The sequence below is a fragment of the Phalacrocorax aristotelis genome, chromosome 1 (genome assembly GCF_949628215.1).
Source record: "Phalacrocorax aristotelis chromosome 1, bGulAri2.1, whole genome shotgun sequence".
NCBI classification, from domain to species: domain Eukaryota; kingdom Metazoa; phylum Chordata; class Aves; order Suliformes; family Phalacrocoracidae; genus Phalacrocorax; species Phalacrocorax aristotelis.
This window is the reverse complement of record NC_134276.1, coordinates 201774397-201795991: the sequence shown is the minus strand read 5'-3', so window position 1 is coordinate 201795991 and position 21595 is coordinate 201774397. Positions and strand designations below refer to the sequence as shown.

The window sequence follows — 21595 nt, the reverse complement described above, 5'->3', positions numbered from 1 at the left end:
TGAGTGCTGGCGTGGGCTCTCCCAGCTGGTGCTATTCTAAGGTCTTCCCTTGCCCCACCAGCCACATCCATCACTTGCCCACACAGACGGAACAGCAGCTGGGAAGCATCTGCTTGTGGGGGTTCCGTGGGAGACCTGTTCCTTCCTCTGCTTCTCACCCAGCAGAGCTGGTGCTGGAGTCACTCATACTTTATAAATACTTTCACTGCGTTTAAAAACATCATACCCAGGGACCTCAGTTGCCCTGTTTGTACATGCACAGGACTTCACATGCTGAGTATTTCCTTGAGGATATGCGTATCTAACAAAAACACAGACCCAACCCTATGTTCTCCACTGAGAAAGTGTGATATAGGCTTAACATATGAATAAGATCATTCAAGACGGACTTCCAAAGAGCTGACATCAAATGACCAAAAGCAAGAGGTTTTCCTACATGTTAGCCCGAGGGGTTGGTGTTTTTGCAAGCCATTTTACTTGCAGAGGGTGAAAAAAACTGCAGTCTGTAAAAAGTAATACTGGAAACCACCCAACTGGATGCACTGCAACTATTTTAATGAAAGAGAGTGACAGCACCTGGAAAGCTGGAGCTTTGAGTTCATTTCTATTTCATGAGTAGCTCTGATGTAAAATGATGGCTTTGTGAAGGTCAGGGTGGGCTCCGGAAGCCTTAGGCCACACTGGGCAGGGGTTGTCCCATGTTTTGGCTGAGGATGGCCCTGGGACACACGGTAGCTGTCAGAGACGGGGCATGTCTCAGCTGAAGCACAGTCCTCTTCATAAGGGGCTGCTCGGTCCGGCTCCGCCTTTGCGGTGTCTCCTGACCCAGCAGCCTTGGCTGCCTTCACAAAGCACCGGCTCAGACATCGGACTGGGCCTCCCTTCAAATAAAGAATGTATGCTCAGAGTATGGAATATTTGAGCCTGAAGGCGTGGCTACCCTATCGACAGCGGTCGTTGAGCAGAGGGATGGTAGCAGCAGATGTCTGACCGAGCCAGAAGGGGCGACACCGGCCCAGTAGAGCTCCAGGGAGCTCCCAAGGGCACTTACTAATACTCCTAAGTATTTACAAGACAATAATGAGTTAACATGGTTTCTTTGCAACACACACCTCAGATGATTAATCAAATTTTCTTCTTTAATATAGTGCCTGGCATGGCGGATAAAGGAGCAGCAGCAGATGGGCCATGTCTTCAGTAAATGGTTTCATACTGTCCCACACTGTATTTGCCTACACAAAACACAATCAGTGCGGGCTGATGTTAATTGATATGAGGTGGGTGCAAAACTTGCTTGGCAAGAAGGCAAATTTTACAAAAGCCCTCATGGCCTTAGTTTTATTTGATATTTTCATTCATGGTTTGAATGATGAAATAAAAGGTAGCTTGTAAAGGCTGCAGATGCTGCCAAAGGACTCGAGGCATCCTCATGGATAGGACTGAAACCCAAAATGAGTACAAGAAACTGGAGAGTGGGTCCAAAAATCAAGAGACTAAACTGGAAAGTGAGTCCAGTGCAGATCGCTACTTACAGGGAGGAAAACTGAGCTGCGTCTGTGCACACAGGAGCATAAAGACAAGGCAGAAGCTCTGCAGAAGAGGCTGTGGGGCCCAAATGCATCCCAGACGGGCGCTGGCACTGCAGGTGATGTTGGTGTGGACGATGAGAACACCGCCAGGGCTGCCGGGGGATCTCCTTTGCGCACCGCCACACCCCCCCCCCCAGACCTCGGCAGGACCATCCCCTGCAGCTGAGCAAGCTGTGCGTCTAAGTGCAACATAAGGCTATGGACGAACTAACTCGTGATGCTAGGAGGGGGCTATTCGCAGATGTACTGGAATCATCATGCAGAGTTTTAAGAACATTAGCTGAATCCCCAAGTATCCTGGGTTGCTGGAGCGGCTGGGCAATGTGATGGCTTAGGTTCCGGCAGCCTTATCGTGCCATGGTGCTGCCACTGGTCCATCTCTTCTGGAGCCTTTTTTCTTAAAATTTGCTTAAGCCAAACGTCATTGTAAAGATTAGGACAGAAAACGGGAAAGAAATGGAGATTATTGGGTTATTTTTTTTGTAGTTGATAGGCCTATCGCCTGCATTTTGTGGGCTGCTCTGGTCTCTCTCCCATCTCCATAAAGGCTACATTAGACCTGGGAAAGGGTTGAAGAAGGGTAAGTAGGAACGCTAAAAGTACAGTAGCACTGCTGTGCAGTAAAGTGAAATAATACTTGAGAACAAACTCATGTATTAGTGTTCCACCAAAAAAAGAACTTGTACAATAAAATTTAGAACAGTTTCCCTTTGGGCTAATGGCTTGGGTTTGTTTAATGGCAAGTTTTGGCAGAGCTGTTTGCAAATTGAAGATCCTGTCTTTGATTTTGCCCCTAAATCATGACAGTAACCAGGCTCTCTCCCCCTGACCTCACACCCTCCCATTTTATTGCCTAATGTTTAGAAACATTTATGGAAAAGCTTGCCAGACGATACTGAGAAATACTTTTATTTCCAGAAAGCTGGCAGACATGTGCAGGTCACTGCTGTGCCTTGTGAGACGCGTGAATGAAGACCTGCACAACAGCCTGAAAAGTACAGAGTGAGCAAGAGCACAGCTTGGCCTCAGTTGGCTTGAGAAAGCCAAGAATGTGGCCAAGGAAGTCCAAAAGGTCCTTCTCATTGCAGGCTTTCACGGGCTGGGCTGGCTGCCTCAGCCCCTCCAGCTCCTCTCCAAACCTTGTTTTCTAACCCCAGTGCCTTCCTGGTGGTCTGCTTTGCTCTGGCTTTGCAGAGGGTGTTTTTCTTCCATGGACTGTTTCCCAGGTGTGAGAAATGCCACGGGTTTGGACTGAAACGTGGTACATGCGGTGTGTGTGGGGAGTGTGTGTGTGTCCGTCTGTCCGGAGCAAACCCCGCCATGAGACACCACCTGGGGCTGGAAGCATCCGGCAGGGAGCACTGCTGGCAGCTGATGCTTTACAGCCTCTGCTTCCTTGGCGAGAGCCATGGGTACCTGTACATCCCGCCTCCTGCTACTTTCTAAACCCCAGGAAACGCCATTTGGACCCTCAGCACCTGTACTGCACTTAAAATAAACCACCAGAGGAAGAATAAAAGTTCCAAAAAAATTCTTAATTTATTGTAAATTCTCCTTTCATCTGTGCTGCAATTCCAGTGTTCTGCACATTAATAAATATACATTTGTTAAAAAAAAAACCTCCAGTGTCTAATCTGCCATAAAGCTTTTAAAGTCATAAAAATAAGTTTTAATTTTTTTGTCATTAATACAACTGACCCTCATTTACTGTGACGATTCCGATCAAAACAAAAAACTACCTACATCTCACTGGGACAAAATATACATACACAGATGTAAAAACAACTAGCGTGGGTTATACACAATGCCTGAGCACACAGCCAAGTGCCAGACCCTTAAAACATTCAAAAATTTCTTCAGTCAGAAAATGTCACACAGTATGTTGCATAATTTTTAAAGGAACAGTAGCCTTCCTCCCTCTCTGCTTCCAAAGGCCTCCTCGATGCATTTGAAAATGCATAGCAATTAATGAAACCAAGATTACAGTAAAATTTGTTTCATTCTTTCCTCAATTCCTGCACTTTATTTAGCCTGATTTTCTGGGTTTTTTTCCCCTTTCACATACACAGTTACACAAATGAAAGCCAGAATTCTCCCAAAAGGGCTGCTACAGCAAGCGAGGAGCTCCTGAAGGCCTTGGTGGCAGAGAGCAGGTCTCAGCCACACCTTTGCTGCCCTTTGAGTCGCGTATGCCGACCACGGGAAGCTGCCAGCAGAGCTCTGCCCCATGCTGTTGGATGCAAACTTTTTCACATTTTAATTTTCCCTTTTCTTGTAAACACTGCAGGAAGGTGAAGACGGCGGACAGGCCATGCTTCACTTTCCTATACTTGTGAAACCAGCATATTTTGTTGGAAACATGAAACCTTAAGCCTTCCACGTGTTTTCTGAAACACCAAGAAGGCCAGGGGTTTGTCAAAGAGCTGGGCAGTGAAACCTGGACATCCTTAAAGACTCGCATTTCTGCTTTGGTTAGCAACGTGCTGACTCCAGTGGGAAGAAATTAACAGTAAAATAAAATACTGTGCCTGAGGCAGAACTTGCCCCACGGGATGAGGGCCCTCTTCTTGGAACATGCAGGGTGCTGCTTTGTTGCAGAGCCCGACCAAAGTCAAGACCTACCATACAAAGACACTGCTTGTTTTCTTGTTCTTGGTAAGGGAAATATTGATTTGACTTCTTCCAGACAAGGACTGTGTTGAGATCTTAGACTAAGATATGACTTATTTTCAGTCCTGAAGTTCAGTTACTGAACATTTCAATGCACTTGAGAGGGGGTCAAAACACCCAAGAAATTAAAAAATAAAACATTTTTTGTGGGTATTAGAAGAGGTTATGAAAAAAACATACTGTGTCCTTAAAGTGTTCCAAAATCTATCAACAAAACTTACAAATTATAGTCATAGATTTCAATGTAATCTTTACTGTATTACTTTGAAAACTGCACTGCATGTTAAGGTGGCTTCCATGCAAACCTCAGTTACTTTATCAAATGCCAAATTCAAGTAAAACTGTGCAATGTTCATATAAAAAATATCAAAACCTCTTTTAACTGATTTCCTATTATCAAATCAAGAATATCAGTATAAATGTAAAATATACAAAGAACTTTTTCTTTAGCAACACCATACAAAATATATAAAAGTATCTACACTTTATATATATATATATATAAAGAATTTTTCTTTTCCTTAAGATGACATGTCCATAGGGGGGTGGATAGAGATGCTGGCATAGAAACAAAAGGACACTTATTGGGCTATTCCTCCCTAGAGCCCAGCAAACCGAAGGATTCACACTGCAGCCGGACAAAACCCCACAAGAGACGTCTCCTGCTGCTTGTCTTAAGGCTGATGGATTGACTTTCCGTAGGTCCACTGCGACAGTAATGTGTTTTTCCTTGGTTCTCCCCAGTAGTAAGCAACCCCTGCAGCACTGTCCGCACTGCGAGCAGGTGTCCGTCCCTCACAGTGCATTCCTGTGGCCATTACCACGCATTTTGGCACGGGTTCATGCAACGCAGAGCGTACCACACAGCAGCCTTATTGCAGGCGCATCCGGGCACTGTGTCTCTGCCTCAAGCGGTCAGGAGTCTGCCGTAACGTGAAACCGTGCGGGAATCAATGCCCACCTCCACCTCCTCAGTATGAAGCCACTCCAACAAAGTCCAAGGCGGGCAGGTGGCGACCCCGCAGCGAGGAGTCCAGAACCACGCAGCAGCGATCACAGTTTCCTGATGGTTCAAATTGAAGTTTCATTACTGCCTCTGTTAGTGAGAAGAAGTAATCATGCAGGCTTAGGGTTAAACAGGCACAGGCAAACCACTCCACCTGAAACCACCTAATCCTTTTTAGTAAGGGCTCATGCTCTGTGAAGTTACCATGCCTTGCCAATCCAGTGCTTGCAAGGGGGATGCTGCCCTGGAGGGGAAGACCAGCTGGGAGAAACAACCCCAGGTAGTACACAAGAGATGTACTCTTCAGAGGAAGCTCTACAGAGGGCTTGTATTTGGCCAATGCTTAGATGAGGATGTGAGGTTCACACACAAATCTTACAAGCTGTTAGAAGCCTCGTATTTCAGACAGATTCATGTATTCTGCTGTCAAACAGCAGAGTTTTACGGTACACAAAAGCTGTGTAGATAAAACAGTTGCTTAGTACAAGTTGTCTAGTTGTCCTCCAGTGATGAAGGTATTACCTGGTAGCAGCAATTAGTTATTGCTAGTTAAAGACATCTCAGTTTCCTGGCTAACCAGGGTATATTTCTACAGCCAGTCCCCAGCAACCCAAAGATGTACTTTTATAGTGAGATGGGAATGGTCTGTGCACCCAGACAACAGGTGTCTCAACCATGGTGGGACAATGTCAGAGTTAAAGCTGGGTAAGAAATTTTCTCTTCGTTTGGAGAAAGAATGAGACTATTATTTGTATTAATACAAGGAAGACTGTATGTAAAATTTTTGTGCAGACTTTACGTATGGCTGTTGTCCTCATTTTAAATGCAAGAATTATGACGAGTAACGATGTTTCTGAGAACACCCTTTGGCTGAAGGCTTGCTCAGCCTTTGGTTAATGTTTGATTTAGCTTATAACAGCAAATATGCACACTGATTACCATGCAGTGGGTGGGAATTGTGCACCTGGTAATTTAGGGTCAGTAGCTTGACATGGCACTTTCTCTCCAGCTTTGGATCTCCTGCCCCAGAAATGGTTTCCCTCTGCCCAGCTGGACACCCACCCCACCCTCCCCCCAGCCTAGCATCTTTCCACCCCAAAACACTGGGCTTCCTCAGGTGTCCTCTTCACTGGGGTCTTGCCCCCACCCACCCTCCTCCATGCTGGCTGCCAGACACCCTCAACAGCCCTTGCTGGCCTTACTGGACATGCATCAAGGAGTGCTGCTCCATGTTTGCCCTGCCTTGGGTGCCTGGTACTGGCCACACTATAATTAACTGTACCCTGTTAGCAATAGGTTCCCAATGGCCCCAAACACTCTCCCTGCTGCAAAAGGAGACGACAGGTGGAAAACAGAGGAAAAAACAATTGTTCCCATGGTCTGAGGTGGGTGAAGGTGAGGGGTTGGGGACAAAGAAGCAGGAGCAAGGGGTAGCCCTGAGCAGAGCACCCTTGAGGGCATGCACGGCTCATAGGACCATGGGTGGACATTGCTGAGCTGTCCCATCCTTCTCCTGTTGATGGGTGGGGGGGGGCGATGACCTCAGCAGCTTACTAGGCAGGGAGGCGATAGGTAATTTATGTGGATGTGGGAACCTGGTTCACTGTGACCAGGGGTCACCAGGCCAAGCTCAGCAAGTCCCATGGCAAGGGGATGAGGCAGAGCTAGGTTGCTTTAGTGCCCTGCATGCCAGTAACACATCAGCTTGCCAATTCAGAGCACACCAAAGTGATCAGTGACAGGTGTCTGTCACAGTACCTTGCTCGTGATACCTGTTTTTGGCCTTCTCATCGGTGAAACACTGTGACTTGCAGACATGGTATGGACAAGCACTCAGGACAGTCACTGGTGAAGGACTCTGGCCCAGTCACCAAGTGAAATCCTTGCTCAGTGGGAGTTCGGGACTGGAAAGCGGAAGGAGATGCCAGAGCCATGGGAGGTCGGCCAGGGCATCCCGACGTGGCACTTACTCTGAGTCTGAGGTGTCAGCATGTCCTGTTCCCACATGGATGTTCATGGCTATGCCGTTGAGCTGGTCTCGAGACTGCTCTCTCCGAGCACTTTTTACTGTCACTCCTGAGTCCGAGGGAGGGCGGACTCCATCATTTGTCCCCAGGGAAGTAGTCCTGGATGAAATCGTGGTCTGATTGTAATCCGATAGCTTTTCCCGCAGTCGATTCTTCATATTCTTATCCACCAGTGGGGGAGGGTATGTGACTTTATTTTTTAAGATGCCTGTAACAGAAAAGAGGGACTAATGAGAATTTCAAAATGTATCAGTAATTTCATTTATCAAGCTGAACACATCCAAGAAGTGACATTTTGTATTTCTTAATCAGAATTCTAGTTTGTCACTTTATTTCAAAACCAAAATATTAGACTTCAGCAACTACCTACTAGCTTCCCATGGCATATCTAGTCACACAGGTTGGAGCCATTTGGAAAGTGCTCTTCCCTGATAGAGCTTCCATATGAACTAATTAATGCTCATTAGTGCCCTTGGTCTCCTAATCCAGCTGTGAGGCTGGATTGGCCGTGATACCTTTTCTCTGCTCCGGCTGCTGGTTATTTTGGTGGGACAGAGGTCTGTTCTCTTTCTGCTGCCCTTCGTTCTCCTTGTCCTGGGGTGCTTCATTGCTGTGGTTCACCTGGTTTTCCCTGTGAAGTTCTACGTTGACCTTGGTCTCGACTTTGAGTTTCTGTTTCCCGCTGGGGTCCTCACCATCGCTGGCTGTTAAGCACTCTGTGGGCCAATAGGGTTTCACATGATTGGGAAGGGTATCAACTGCAATGCAAAAAAACACTAGCTCGAAAACCATTTTTGATAGGTTTTCTCAATACCTGCCCAGCCAGTCCTGTTCCCTGTGGCTGGAGAGGAGTTGTGTGCCAAACCAGAGCAATGTTTCACATGATCCTTGCTGGACTGCACTGCCCTCAGGGTGCAGCAACACCCACAAAACACACCTGGTAGGATGGCAGGGTGTCCAAACCCTTCCCAGAGCAAGGTCGCTGGCTCCATTACTGAGAGGTGTGTGTCAAACCTGCTCTTGCAGCTCTCCACAGCTGATGCTGGCTCTGAGTGGTTGAGGGCACCTGAGGCGCCTTGTGCTGTGTCTATGCAGAGCACCAGCACACAACCTGGCCATTTGTCACTCTAAGTTGACTTATCTTTAGGACAAGATGAACTGTGCCTATAAATGCCTGCACTCTGCCACACAGTATTGATATCAATGGCCAATGATCTCCCACTCTTTAGGTCCATGACCTCCCCAGCCCCACTAAATCCATATGCCTGTATTGCATGAGGAGAGGCAGGTATTTCTTCCTTCTGCCCTCTAAACAGCCAGTTGTTCCCACTCTTTGTCTTCCTTCATATGAGACTTTCCTGTCTGTGTAGCACCTGCCTGCAAACCCGCTGACTGCTGTCTGTCTGATCACCCTAAGCTGCAGATTTGCTCACGCATCCTTCTACTTGCACTCAGTCACCCCTGTGAACAAGCCCTTGGGAAGAAGAAAAAGCAAGGTACAGTGGTAGGGATGCTGTCTCAATTGTATTGCTAGACTGGCAAAATTGTCCCATCTACTCTAAAGCTATTTTAAAGAAAAGAATAAGCCCATTGTTCTCCCCTCGCACTGGGAGTACCTTTGGGTGTGCTGTGGAGCGGGCCACGTTCATTATTTTTGGAAGTGGACGTGTTCCACTTTTTCTCCGTCTCGAGCCCATCTTCCTCCTCACTGTCTGATGAATGGGAGGAGGCGTAAGAGCTGCTGTGTTCATCGAGGGACAGTTCACTGTCGGAATCTGAATCGTGCTCTAAAAATGCAGAAAGGGGAAACACAGCTATGAGAGTGCAGACAGGAACTGAACAAATCTATCTGACAAATGCACAAGGAGACAGCAAAGACAGATGCCTGGTTCAGGCCATGCCAGGGATGAGATCTCACATCCGTAAGTGTACACAGGATTAATTCACAAGGACTGGGCATCCATCAAAGTAATTATGTAAGCACTACTGCTTGGCTCAGCTAGGGGGCAGGACCTTTTATGTGCATGGGAGATGCAGAACGGAATGGGGACACTTTTTACCCTATTCAACACGCAGAACAGTAACTCCACAGGATCTCAATCAAGGCAACACACAGGCAAACCAAGGTACCTAGAAATATCAAGAACCTCCAAACGCACTCTTAAAAACTGCTACAATGCAACAAAATTTTAGAGCCCAAATGAAAGGAAGTCAGGCAAGAGACACTTCTCATTTTTCTTGTACAAAACACATAGCAGTAAAAGACCATATTGCCTCAAGGTCTCAAACATTAAAAGATCTCCAGTTAAAAAACAGGAGCAACAGCACATAATTTGTCAGAAAGGAAGGGGATGCCAGAAACTGTCAACAGCTGTGGCAGCTGTCAGATTAAAACCAAACCATCAGAAGAAAGAGATACATGATATTTCCATTCCAGGATTCCCTAGTAAAGCAACCATTGCATAGCTTGTTATGCCAAGAAAATCAGACACACTAAGTCAGACTAACTACTTTTCCTATTATAGAAGCCTTTGAAAAAAAGTGCTGAGAAGGAAAAGGTGCACAACTGGGTCAAAGCATTTAGAAATAATTCTTACCATTGGATTTTGATGGATTCCTATGAAAAATGGAGGAATCTGCTTCAGTCTGACCAGCTCTTGCTTGACTTGAGGATCCACTGAGCTTATGGGCAGCCTCGTCCCTTAGAGAATAAAAACAGGGGACAACTTTCTTGGTCACTTTACTGTTCCTAGCAACAAGGCAGACATGCAGATGAGATCCTTCTGACCAAACACAGACAGCTGCAGTGGATGCTAGCCAGCCCATGCTTGATGGTCAATATGGTCACTTTTACAGCAAGACACAAGCTACCCTAATGTAGCTGTCTGCCTTTGGCCACATGAATCACACTCTGAAAAAGCCTGAAGTTAATAAGCTAAATCCCACTCCTTGAGACATGATTAAATTTTAACAGGTAAGTAGCACACGGCCCATATAGTTAACTACTGCACTGTTGGAACTCCCCACCGACGATGCATGCAAAAGAAAATGCATGGAAGAAAATGACAGTCATATAAAACAGAACTGTTAAGACATAAATAGCATTTGAACCAAAACATTTCTGTTTTCCACAAGAGCAATGAAAAGGGAAAGGCAAGCACCTGAAAGCCATGCACCTGCCACCTGATTACCTGAGAATATAAGCAAGGTAGCTATTGTGGCTCTTGGCTGACCTGACGGTGCTTTCTAGGGAGACAGTGGATTCCCCAAGAGTTGTGCGATACATATTTGGCTCTTCTATATATGTGTTGTTACAGTTCAGAGATCTCTGAAGAAAAAAAAAAAGACACAAAGCAATAGTGACTAATCCTACTGAAAACCCATGCTATCCACAACTGCATTAAAAGTCTTGAAGGAACCAAGTGGTTTTTCATGCCGAGGAAAAAAACTATTTCCTCTCAAAAGTTTTAATTAAAACAGTAATAAAAACTTTTGAGAGAGGCCATCAGTAATCGTCATCCAAGTCACTGAAATGAATCAGACAATTCACTTAACTATGGACAAGCCACCTCTAAGTGTATTTTGGTAACTTCTACCAGCAAGAGGATGGTTTTTTCCCCAGTGTTTTTCCTTACAGTTAATAATGTAGCTCTTGTTGCAGTGGAATCATCTGGAAGAGGTTTCTTCCCAGTTAAGGTGTTCTTCAAGTGCTTCCTGACTTCTTTGTTAAATACGCAGTGGAAGAAGAAAATGAACAGCCCCTGGATCATTTTAGAGAGAGGAAGAATAAATCTAAATGATTCATTACTACCAAATTGCAAATACAAACAGATATTAGAGGACAGCCTTTCTGAAAAAAACTCTGAAGTCTAGTTTGTAGTCCATGATTTCAATTGCAATAGCTATTTTCTGTCTTTGACTGAAATTGCTTTGATTGATCTCCTAGGACTTCTTCATAATTTGCTTCCATGCTCAAATGTGCATAAAGGGCCTGGGAAAATATACACAACAATGTGTTCCTCCAGGACTTACAGAGCAGAGCTTGTGGTAGGTGTCACCCTCCTTTGCTGTTTGGGAGGAAAAGTTCTTCTAAAAATACCTAACAGGGACCTCAATGTTCCATTGGAAGACACTTCAGGGAGTTTCAGGGTTGTACTTGCAAGATTTTAGAGCTTCTACACCAGCACACAAAAAATAACACAGCCTTTAGTGAAAACCTCTGGAAGTGGGAACTTCCGTGGTAGGTGTCCTTAATACAGTTGCTTAGATAACTTTAGAAAGCCTTGTGAAAAGTTGGAAGATACTGGGGGCAGAGAGGTCCCAACTTTTGCCCCATATGTTCCTCGGTTCAGCAATACCTCCTGGTGGGAAAATCACTGAAATCCTCAGGGCTGCGCAGTTGTTGGCTGCCAGGAACACATATTAACAGCTTTTGGTGGGGGCAGGGGGCACACATGTGTATACCTTCAGATATATTTGCTCTGAGGAAATTAATGCAGCTGCCAAATTGTTATCAATTTTGGTTGGAGATACAGTACACAGAAGCCAATCACTCATAAAGTTGCAGCTGTACCAACACCACAAGATGCCTGCATCTCATGATTTCAGCTAAAGCAATTGACTTAGAGAAACTTTAAACTTCAAGCTCACTTTCCAAACATTCAATCAAATGTGACCTTAGCTGGCATTAGCACTTTGAGATTATTGATTAATAAAGTTCACATAAATGTCTTTTTAAAAATACAAGTTCAAAGAAGGCAATGACGTGAAGCGCCACATGCCACTGTGCCTCTCCAGGCACATCTGGGGAGTTCCAGCTGCTGACTTTCTTCCCTCTCATCAGGCTTATATTTAATTTAATTTTATTTTAGGTTTGTGAAAGCCTGGTTTTACAGCCTGAGTAGGTGTATTTATTTCAGAGCACACCTGTTACAATGGCAAAATAACCTTGCTCCAGCCTGGCCTGTGAGGTGTGCTTCCAGGCATGGACAGCTGTCTCCAGAGGAGACCCATCAAACTTCTTTTTCTCATTGGTTGCAATTTGTGGCTGTTGTGCTGCAGCTGACAAGAGTGGCCTGCTAACAGTAGCTGTCTTAATACTGCAGGCACTTGCCATGACAGTTACTGCCATCCTTGGTTACATTCAAGTTGTGACCAACATGAAGCTTCATGACTACTTCCATGCTGTGTCTCCAACAAATAGCTATGTTCTGCATCTTTAATCAAGAAGCGTGCACACTAGGACAGTCAATCCAGTAAATCCCTAATGCAACAAGTTGTATTTGAAAATCATTATTTGGCTCATTGCTTGAAACAGTAGCTTAATTTGTGAAAGCCTTGAACTTGTAGCCATCCACTCTGGGTGAAATAAAAGAGTCTCTTGTTTGCCGTAGTAACAGAACAACTGTTAACAATGAGCAGGCAGAAGAAAGTAACAAAGATTTTTGTCTCTAGAAAGACAAAGATATAATTGCCTTCTGTTATTTATCTGTCACATGTTACAATAGGAGAGCACTTATCTTTAGAATGACTAAAAGTGAGAGATGCAATTACTTAAATTTATGGTTTTGGTGAAAAGAACCCTCTCTTTGGGAAGAGAGAGCAAAAATTGTACTTGACATCTCTGTTCTTCTTAAGCCAGCTCATGCTTAGCAGGTTTTTAGAGGTCTGGGTGCAGCAGCATGCTCACCGAGGTCTGACATGGACAAGATGCCATCCGGCTTACCTGCAGGCAGCTGAAAATGGCAAAGAGATAGTGAAACGTCATGACATCACTGTTCACCGCCATCAGCCCCAGCAGCCACGTGGTACTGATAAGCAGCAGGAGCAGGAATGCCGTTCGCAGCACAGAGCTGTAAAGCAAACACAGACGAGCATTTGCAGCGTGGCAGGATACAAGAGAACAGCCCAACTTCTCCACCCGTGTGATGCCACGTGCTCAAAGATTCGCCAACTGGAAAGGACCTTTGGGAAAATTAGGGCAGTGCTCACCAGCTCCAGTTCCCAACTCTCTCATTGTACTACTCAGTGACTTAGCATATTCAGGTAAAAAAAAGGTGTTTCCTTTTCAAGTTTGTTTCCAAGGTATTCTTCAAACAAACCAGGCTGTTTGCCAAGCCCATGCTGTTCACCCTTGTTGACTCTGAGAAAGAGATCTGAGCCATAAATGGCCACGTCCATCTCATTTTTGTTTGTTGAGTTCACTCTCACATTCCTTCTCAACATTACAGTCTAAAGTTTTGGATCGAGGGCACTCGGGAATATTTGTTTGCTTAAAAACATTATTTCCATACATGCTTTCAAAAGATTGTCACAATTCTAGTGGCAAAGGTTTTGTATTATGAGTAAAATAGATGCCATTAAGTAGCAATTATATTCTATTTGTTTAGGGAGATTTAAAAAAGAAACTTTAAAAAATTACCCAATAGCCAGGGCTGGATAAATAGCTAGAAGAAGTTTTTTGAAATCTCATAGAGCTACCGATTTGAAAAAAAAAATCCAAAGGGGCTGTCTTGCCACTAGCTAATAACGTTTCAGTTCACAGGTAAATTCTGAGCTTTGGGCAAAAAAGATGTTAATGGGAACAGGGTGCCACAGCAGTTTGGGAAGGCAGCAGGCTGCAGCTTGCGAGGCTTTCTGCTCGTCCCACAGGGAGCGGGATGGGGGGAGGGTGGCCCTCAGCACAGGAACCTCAACATTGTCTCTGCTGCAACATGGCTAGTCACCCAGGCAGTCATGAGGGGAGACCTTTCTGAGCCACAGGGGAGCATGGGGAGACCCAGAACTGTCTACTACCAGGGCATGCCATGGGTGGAGGTGAAGTGACAGTGTAGTATGGAGTATGATGAAAGTTCTGGAAGGACTGTAATAATACCATCTAGAGACCAGACCTTTCCCTCTCCCCTCCCTTCTCCTGCCTACACTTGGTGGTGGTGCAGAGCACCGTGGTGGAGGTCTTACAAAGCCTTCAAGGGAACCCCAGGAGCAGCTGCTGGTGAAGTAGTTCCAATCACCTCTACCAATGCTGACTGTGTCCTCCAAATATCTTATTTATTTCCCACCTCAACGCTTGCTTTTAGGCAATTCTGTCCCTTTATTATTCCTGGCCAGAACTTTTTCTACAGGTTTTTGAACCCAAACTTACACGACTCCAGTTTTTTCAAATGAACGTTGCCTTCGTCTGCACGATGCTTTCATTGCCAGTACAAAGATGACAGTGTTTATCTGAAAGGAAAATTGAAATAACAGCATGGATTCCTCCTATAAAGTTGTTAAGGCTTCAGTTTTCAATGACAATGCAATTTTTATCCTAAAATGGTTTGTGGTGCCAAGAATAATTTTCCTCCAATTTAAACATTTCAAAGTCCCAAGATTCATCTTGTTTCAAGCCAACATAGTCAAGAACATCCTGGGACTTGATTTGGATGAAACCCAGTAAGACAGCCCTATGCAAAGAGGCTTGAGTAAAACATAAAAACTCAAGAATGGCTGTCCTTGTCCAGACCAGACTCCACTCAGCCCAGCATCTTGTTTCAGCTGGGCCAAGGCAGAATATAGTAACAGAGCAAGCATACAGCAATAATTCCTCTGAATGCCCCTCCAGCCTCCACTGATTTCCAGAGCTGGGATGTACTAGGTGGGGTGGTGTGTTCGTACTTAATCATTCATTGTGAATATCGATGCTGCGAATTTGTCCGGTTACTTTCACACCACAGATATGTATCTTAAGGTGTTCTGTTACTAAGGTGTGTTTTAAGGGAAAAGTTAAACACTAGCCAATTCTTTTAAATTCCTGAAATGGGAATTATTTAATATTCCTTTAGGACTTCTGGATGAAGGGACTTATTATGGCTTGTTTTGTTGATTTCTTTTATAAGCCCACTGACCAACCCTTCAAACATGGAACAAAGCAAATAGGAAAAAAAAAGTGGTTTCTGGCCATAGAGCCATTGCTCCACAAGCAATCTTTGCACTGGCAAGCAGCCGTCTGATTTGAAGGAGCCTAGTTCATGTCTTAATCTTTCTAAGCATAAGAAGCAAGCTTGAGTACATCAGTTTCAAATGTAAAGAATACAGTCGCTTCACAAGATGACTATTGGTTGACAAATATAAAAGAAAAGGTAGTACTAAGGAAGAGACAGCTCAGGATGCCAACTCCACCATACTTACAACTACCACAATTACGATGGGCCCAGCAAAACTCCAGATAAGGGTGTCATGAACAGACAACCAGCAGAAATCAGGGTTCCCATAGCCTTGTGGATCCAGACCAACAGCAAGCCCTGGGTCACAAAATGGAGAGAAAGTACACCAGAAAGGTGCTGCTGAGATCTTCTATATAACCAGGCACATTTTCAAATCACTGTCTGACAGACAAAATGGTAATGGCAAAATGTGTTCAGTAGGTCAGACTGGGAAGTCAAAATCAAGGCAAATAGTGAAATAAAACTTTGTAAATCAAAACCTTTAAACTGGTCACTCCATATCGAATGATACTATGAGTTTTGCCTACCAGAACAAAGTTCAGTTGCATAAAAATGACAATAAATGCAAGCCCCAAATTAATTCTGTTTCAGCACAGCTTTATAGTTATACTCACACAGTGTGATGAAGCCTTGAGGGTGAGTGACATGTTGAGGAATTTCAATAAGCCTATGCAGCAGAATGACATGAATCATAACTGAGGAGATGTCTATACTACAAAAGCAGTGCATTCTTAACTGCCTTGAGCTTGCTGTCACTAAAACACCACCAGAGACAAAGGAACCTGGGAACTCATAGGAGTTAACCGCTTGAGCTCAGGTGGGGTTCATTTTGAGCTGCCATCCCAGGTACCTCCTCTTGTTTTCTGTGCTGTTTGAAATGGAGTTTGCTAATGCCCCTAAGGCAACTGAGTTAAGAACACACCTTTTATTGTTTTATTTTTCAAAGCCTGGGCAATTGCAAGGGAGTTTCTGAGTCCAACCTCCACCTGCTGATTTACAGTGCCATCTGAGCTGCTGACCTACACATTGCCCGTATGGCGATGGACTGGGATTGATTGCTGTCTTTGACCTGCAAAATACTGCAGAGGTCCTCCTTCTTCAAGACACAAAAATTGATACCTATGAGGCCTATGGCCAATGACATATGGTAAATGGCTGCAGCATGTTGTCTGGGCATCGGAGGCACCTATTGTGTTGAGCGTATGGCCCAACTCAAGCAGGCAGCCAAGGTTGACGGCAGTGCCACTCTCCACAAGGAGGATTCATGTGCATTAATAAACGCCCTCTTTTTTAATTGAAGCCCATGTGCTTTGATGAAAAGACAATGAAAAAGGGAGAGGTAGCTGCATTTCACTCTCACTGCTTAAAGCTGGCCCACAGCCAATATTCACATCTGGTACAAGCCTATGGTCTATGAAAATTAAACTGGCTATTTGGCAAAGCAGTGGATATTGGATCTGTTTTCTCTGAAGTGTGGAATGAGATAGGACTGGTCTCCCTCCCTGCTCCCACTGGCCCTTCTACCACCCCCTTCAGCAGTTGCCATCCAGAAAGAATTAGCCATAAAAGATTAAGGGACCATAAAGTATTTTATACAGATGTAATTCTATAGACACAGCCTGTTTCCCAGGACTTGATTTCCCCATTAGTGGGACTTAAACTACATTTTGACCAAACATCTGGCTCTAAAAGTAATTGGCAGACAGCAACATTTTTTCACTCTCAAAATCCTACCCTAAAGTTCTTCATTAAACAAATGTGGCGAGTTGCAGTCTTCAGGTACACGGTTCAAATTTTACTGGAGTTAACAATATGTGAAATAACACTTTACCCAACGGCAGAATTAAGCCAATGATTTGGCACATCAATTAAATGCTGCAGCCTGGTCATCCTGAGCAGACTAAGTGTGTGGGCTGCATGACAGCTCATAGACATTGGCAGAAACTGGGGCTGGTCCTGTGGCTGAACCGAATGTCCTGTGGGGACCAGCACACATCCTGGGAGCATGTCAAGAGCATGATGTGGGGAGGTGCTGCTGGAGGGGCATGTTTTGAACCTTCTGAGTTCCTGCAGGCTCAGCAGCCATTTGGGACTCAGGAGACTGCAGGTCAGCCTCACCTCTCTCCTGACTCATCGCCTTGCTTAGTATTCACAGCAAATAGCAGATTTGGAAAGTGTATTCTTTTTTTTGGAGGATATTGGTTTTACAGCTATGTAAGAACCTGTTTTAACATGAGCACTGCTGTCTCCATGGCAAAGCAGTTACAGCACACATGCCAGCCAGTAAGTGTGTTACCACAAAGACACGTAGAACTGGAAGGGTCTTGCCGGGTGCCAAATCCAGCCCTTTGCTCCTGAGGCAAGGAAGTCATAAAACCCCTCTCCTAGATGGATCAAACTATATTTTAAAATGAGTAAGCTTAAAGAAAATTTACAGTGTTCCACTATCGCTCCCCATGGAGAAATATTCCAGATCCCCACTCTTTTGATGGCTGTAAGCCTTCTCCCAACTTCCATCCTACTTTTATTCATGGCAGTTTGCTCTTCTATGATGTGCTTAAATGTGGTTCTTCCCTGCTGGAGTGTTCCCTATGTAAACATTTTGCTAAGATTCCCCCCCCTGTAAAGGTCAAGGTTCCCTTCTGCAAGTAGCCTGGTCCCATCACAGTTGCCTTAGGACCACTATGTCCCAGCTTGAAATGAATGTCAGTTTAATCATGGAAAATAGAAAAAAAATGAATAAACAAAACAGAGTAAAGCCACTGCTACTGTAGGTTAATTTTTTTTTTCATGATAGCTATGATAAAGATGAAATGGGCTAGATATTTATCTTCCAAATAAAACAAAAAAGTCCTTTGGATGTCCAAGACTAAAATCCTTTCCCATTTCTAGACTTTTCCACTATTAAAAAACATACACAATCCTTCTCTCATAAAGCAATTGCATTTAAGATCATGTTATGTAGTTGGAACCTTTTTATGGTTTAGATATTAAAATTTAAAATTTATAAAAGCAGCTTATTTAAAATATGTACAGTAACAAAGTTTTCCAGGGGCAAGAAATCACACACCATGCTATTTATGAGGAATTAATTTTCTCTTCAGATGATTTCTAAACCTGGAAGAGGAAACTAAGGGCTTAGTTTTCTTTACCTTTCATTTCAAAAAATCCTCTGACTTGCTTAGTAATAGGGATTTTAATTTAAATGAACTGCAAATTCAGTAGACTCAGAGTTTAAATAAATTACGGGAGACAACCTGGAACGATATTTCATAGTTTTAAAAGTGCAAAATAGTTCCATAACACATATAGAACAATAACTAAGCAGAAAACTTAAAAATGGTGTACTTGTAATACTTAGATTGGATAATACTGCTGTTGAGAAGTTCCGAATTAATTTAGAATTCAGAAGAGAAACTGAACATGAAACAGAAAATCCTTCTGACAAAATTCTTCTAAAGAGTTGTTTTCTGAAATGCAAATTGTTTTGCACTATTTAATGATAATACTTATTCTCTACCAGAAATGATGCTGCCAACAATCTGATGGAACTTAAACATTCCTAAATATATTGCAGTAGTCCCGTGTGTAGTGATAAAAGTTACACAGGTCTGAAACATTTTAGAATTTCGATGACGATTTCTATTTTAAATGTCTGAGATATGTCTAGAGTGGCAAAGCCTTCTGAGCTGTACGTTCCACTGCATTCTGGATAAACTGATAGAAGCAGAAATTATTTCTGTAGAAGGTGATATGGAAAAAACTTACTAGCTCTCCAGAATGAAAGCTAACCTATACTCACCTATGTTATATTTCCGTATTACACTTTTTTAAGTCACATAGGAAAAAAACCCATATGTTTTTAAAATTCTAACTTGTTACACAGTATTTTTCCAAGTGTATATGAGTGATAGCTATTTGTTTGATCTGAGAGACATCTAAATCTCTGCCGCTGCTCACAGCATGTTGCTATCTGTAAAAATAAAAGTAATTGGATAAAAGTTAACTGTCTGCCTATGATCTGATTTCCCACATGGCAACAGATACATGCTGAAATAGTTGAACCAAAACACGCCGCTCCAACTGTTCTGCGAAGCACACTTCCCAAGGAGCTGTCTGCCTGAATTAACGCAGCACCATGTGCTTAGGGTAGCACTGGAAATGTCTGACTGCAAAAATAGGCATGGTGAGGGCGGAGATGGATGTGCTCCTGTGGATCACCCTGGAACAGTTTAAAAGATTACTGCCTCCAGCTTTTCATTACTTTTCTTCAACTGGAAATTATTGCCTTTCTATCTGAAATGAAGTAAAAGGCTGCTTGAGTATTCCTAGCTCATTTTTATGCCAAGTAAAACAGAATTGCTGAAATCCCCTTCAGGGAGCATTTACTGCTGGTTGAGGGTAGGCAACGGGAACGTCCAGTGAAGGGCAGCAATGCCCTGTGGGCAGCATCGCTGCTGAAGCCACTGCATCAACCTCCCCGAGAGACCGTGTGTCTGTATCCTGAGGCACCAGCACAGGGAAGGAGAATTTCTGAAGGCTACAGGCAAACTGGTTAAAATAAAAATACTGTTATTCCCAAACAATGTTATCAAGTCCTGTTTTAATCTAGGTGCAATTATGTTTATGTTACTGTAAAACCCTCAGTATCACTTCAGCTGGGGCAACAGACCCCAGCTGCCAATTTCAGGCTGACTTCCACTAGACTTGATTTGGTGTTGCCCTCATTCAGGAAAACACTGAAGGGACAGCAGTAGTTGCATGCACTCATAGCTGGATGGGGTAACTTTCCTGAGTCTGGCCAGTGAAGATGGCAGGGAAGGAAAATGAAGCTGTTTTGGGGTGGGTGAGGGTACCTGTTATGATGGCAGGAATGCCCCAGCCGACAACGTAGTAGAACCGCATGTGCCCAAAATTGATGTTCCTCACTTCAGTCAGCATCCGGTAGATGTGGAGCTGCTCCACGAACATCCATGCAAAGGTGCTCATGTAGAAATAATGCAGGAGGATGGCAATCACGGTACACACAAACTGCAGAAGGGAAAGGGCAAGGAAATTAGAGTTGCTCTTCTGAATCACAGCCTGGTGAGTCACCAGCACCCCTGTGCAGCTAAAGGCAAGTGTAATAAAAAGGTTTTGGCAGAACAAATATACTGCCATTAATTAAGTTTTTCAGAGTTTCAGAAAAGCTGTTCATATTGTGAAAGCGTTTTTTTTTTTAAAGTTATGTGGCCTGTTCTGAGTCTGGTTCAGCTTTACCCTATCAACCCAACATGCTTTTGGTCACTGCCCTTGCCCTCCACGTTCTGTGGTTAATTTCTCTGTGTATATTTGCTGCACAGGTGAGGATTTTGGCTATTCTGACTGAATTCCTTTTGCTTGCAGGAGGGGCAGCGCTGGCAGAGCTCCTGAGTCTTTCTCCTGGTGCAGAGCAGGAGGCTGCAGACCCTCTGCCCTGCCTCGTGTATGAGTCTCACCTGCACAATGCCACTACACTGAATTCAGCCACAGTGTGTTTAATGGCATCAGCTAAAGCAGTTTACTGCAAAGCCAACAAACTGCTCCTGAGAACAGCCACTTTCAGCCCTGCACTGACTTGGTGTCTCCCATTTCCACATCAAGGGCCATCCTATGGGTTCTTCTGCTACTTCATTCTTTCCAGAGAGGGAGAGATCTCTCTCCAAGGAAGTGTGTTATTTTGGTACAGTTCTGTTTTGCCTTAAAGTAGATCCTGTTTTGTGCCTGATATTAGTAGATAAAGAAGTACAAAGAAACTCTCCTTCTGTTTGGCAGAGGTAGAGAGAGGTGTGAGACAGATCTTAGGTCTTCAGTTTAGGACCAGTTCCTGAGAAAGTCCTTCTTGCTCTGAAAAACTTCACTTCTGGGGACAGAAATCCATGAAGCTTCAGCTCATCAGAAGTGAACATGCTGAACATGAGCAACAAATGATCCATAGACCTTAACCAAACAAATTCAGCCTTTCTTTGAGGAATTTTCTTATCAGTTAAATGAAATGTCCGTCTCACAAATAGGCAAAATTTGACGTGACCTTATGATCTAGCATAATATCAGCAGACCATTTTGCCCCTACGTGACTGTGTCATAGGTCTGAAAAGGTCTGTTCCATCTACATCTCCTTTTCTAGGACTCTTTTATTAAAAAACCTGAGAAATGAAAGCATGGGTGCCTCCATGGGCTAAGGCAGTGGCTGTCTCTTTTGTCCTTGCAGATCTGCCCTTCACTGACCTTGCACATCTATAGTTTAACGAGTCACGGAGGATGCCTGGCTGTTATCACTGGACTAAAATGATGCAGAGA

At 44.0% G+C, this 21595-nt stretch overlaps 1 protein-coding gene across 8 annotated transcripts in view; it reads right to left on the bottom strand.

Annotated features, from left to right (window-relative positions):
• Positions 1–3109: 3109 nt before the first annotated feature.
• The window catches only part of CELSR1 (cadherin EGF LAG seven-pass G-type receptor 1), a 168381-nt gene continuing 149895 nt past the window's right edge, over positions 3110–21595 (bottom strand). For 2 of the 8 annotated variants that reach the window (XM_075081308.1, XM_075081309.1), the window contains exons 25-35: positions 20134–20308; positions 15462–15574; positions 14437–14516; positions 13018–13144; positions 10928–11053; positions 10526–10620; positions 9890–9993; positions 8909–9079; positions 7808–8008; positions 7236–7500; positions 3110–5355 (exon numbers count right to left, since the gene is read on the bottom strand). In XM_075081308.1, coding sequence (XP_074937409.1) covers positions 5331–5355; positions 7236–7500; positions 7808–8008; positions 8909–9079; positions 9890–9993; positions 10526–10620; positions 10928–11053; positions 13018–13144; positions 14437–14516; positions 15462–15574; positions 20134–20308 — 1482 coding nt within the window. In that variant the 3' untranslated portion in view covers positions 3110–5330. Of the gene's footprint in view, positions 5356–7231; positions 7501–7807; positions 8051–8908; positions 9080–9889; positions 9994–10483; positions 10621–10927; positions 11054–13017; positions 13145–14436; positions 14517–15461; positions 15575–20133; positions 20309–21595 lie in introns of those variants that run through there. The other 6 variants (XM_075081301.1, XM_075081302.1, XM_075081303.1 and 3 more) reach the window with 5 other exon arrangements.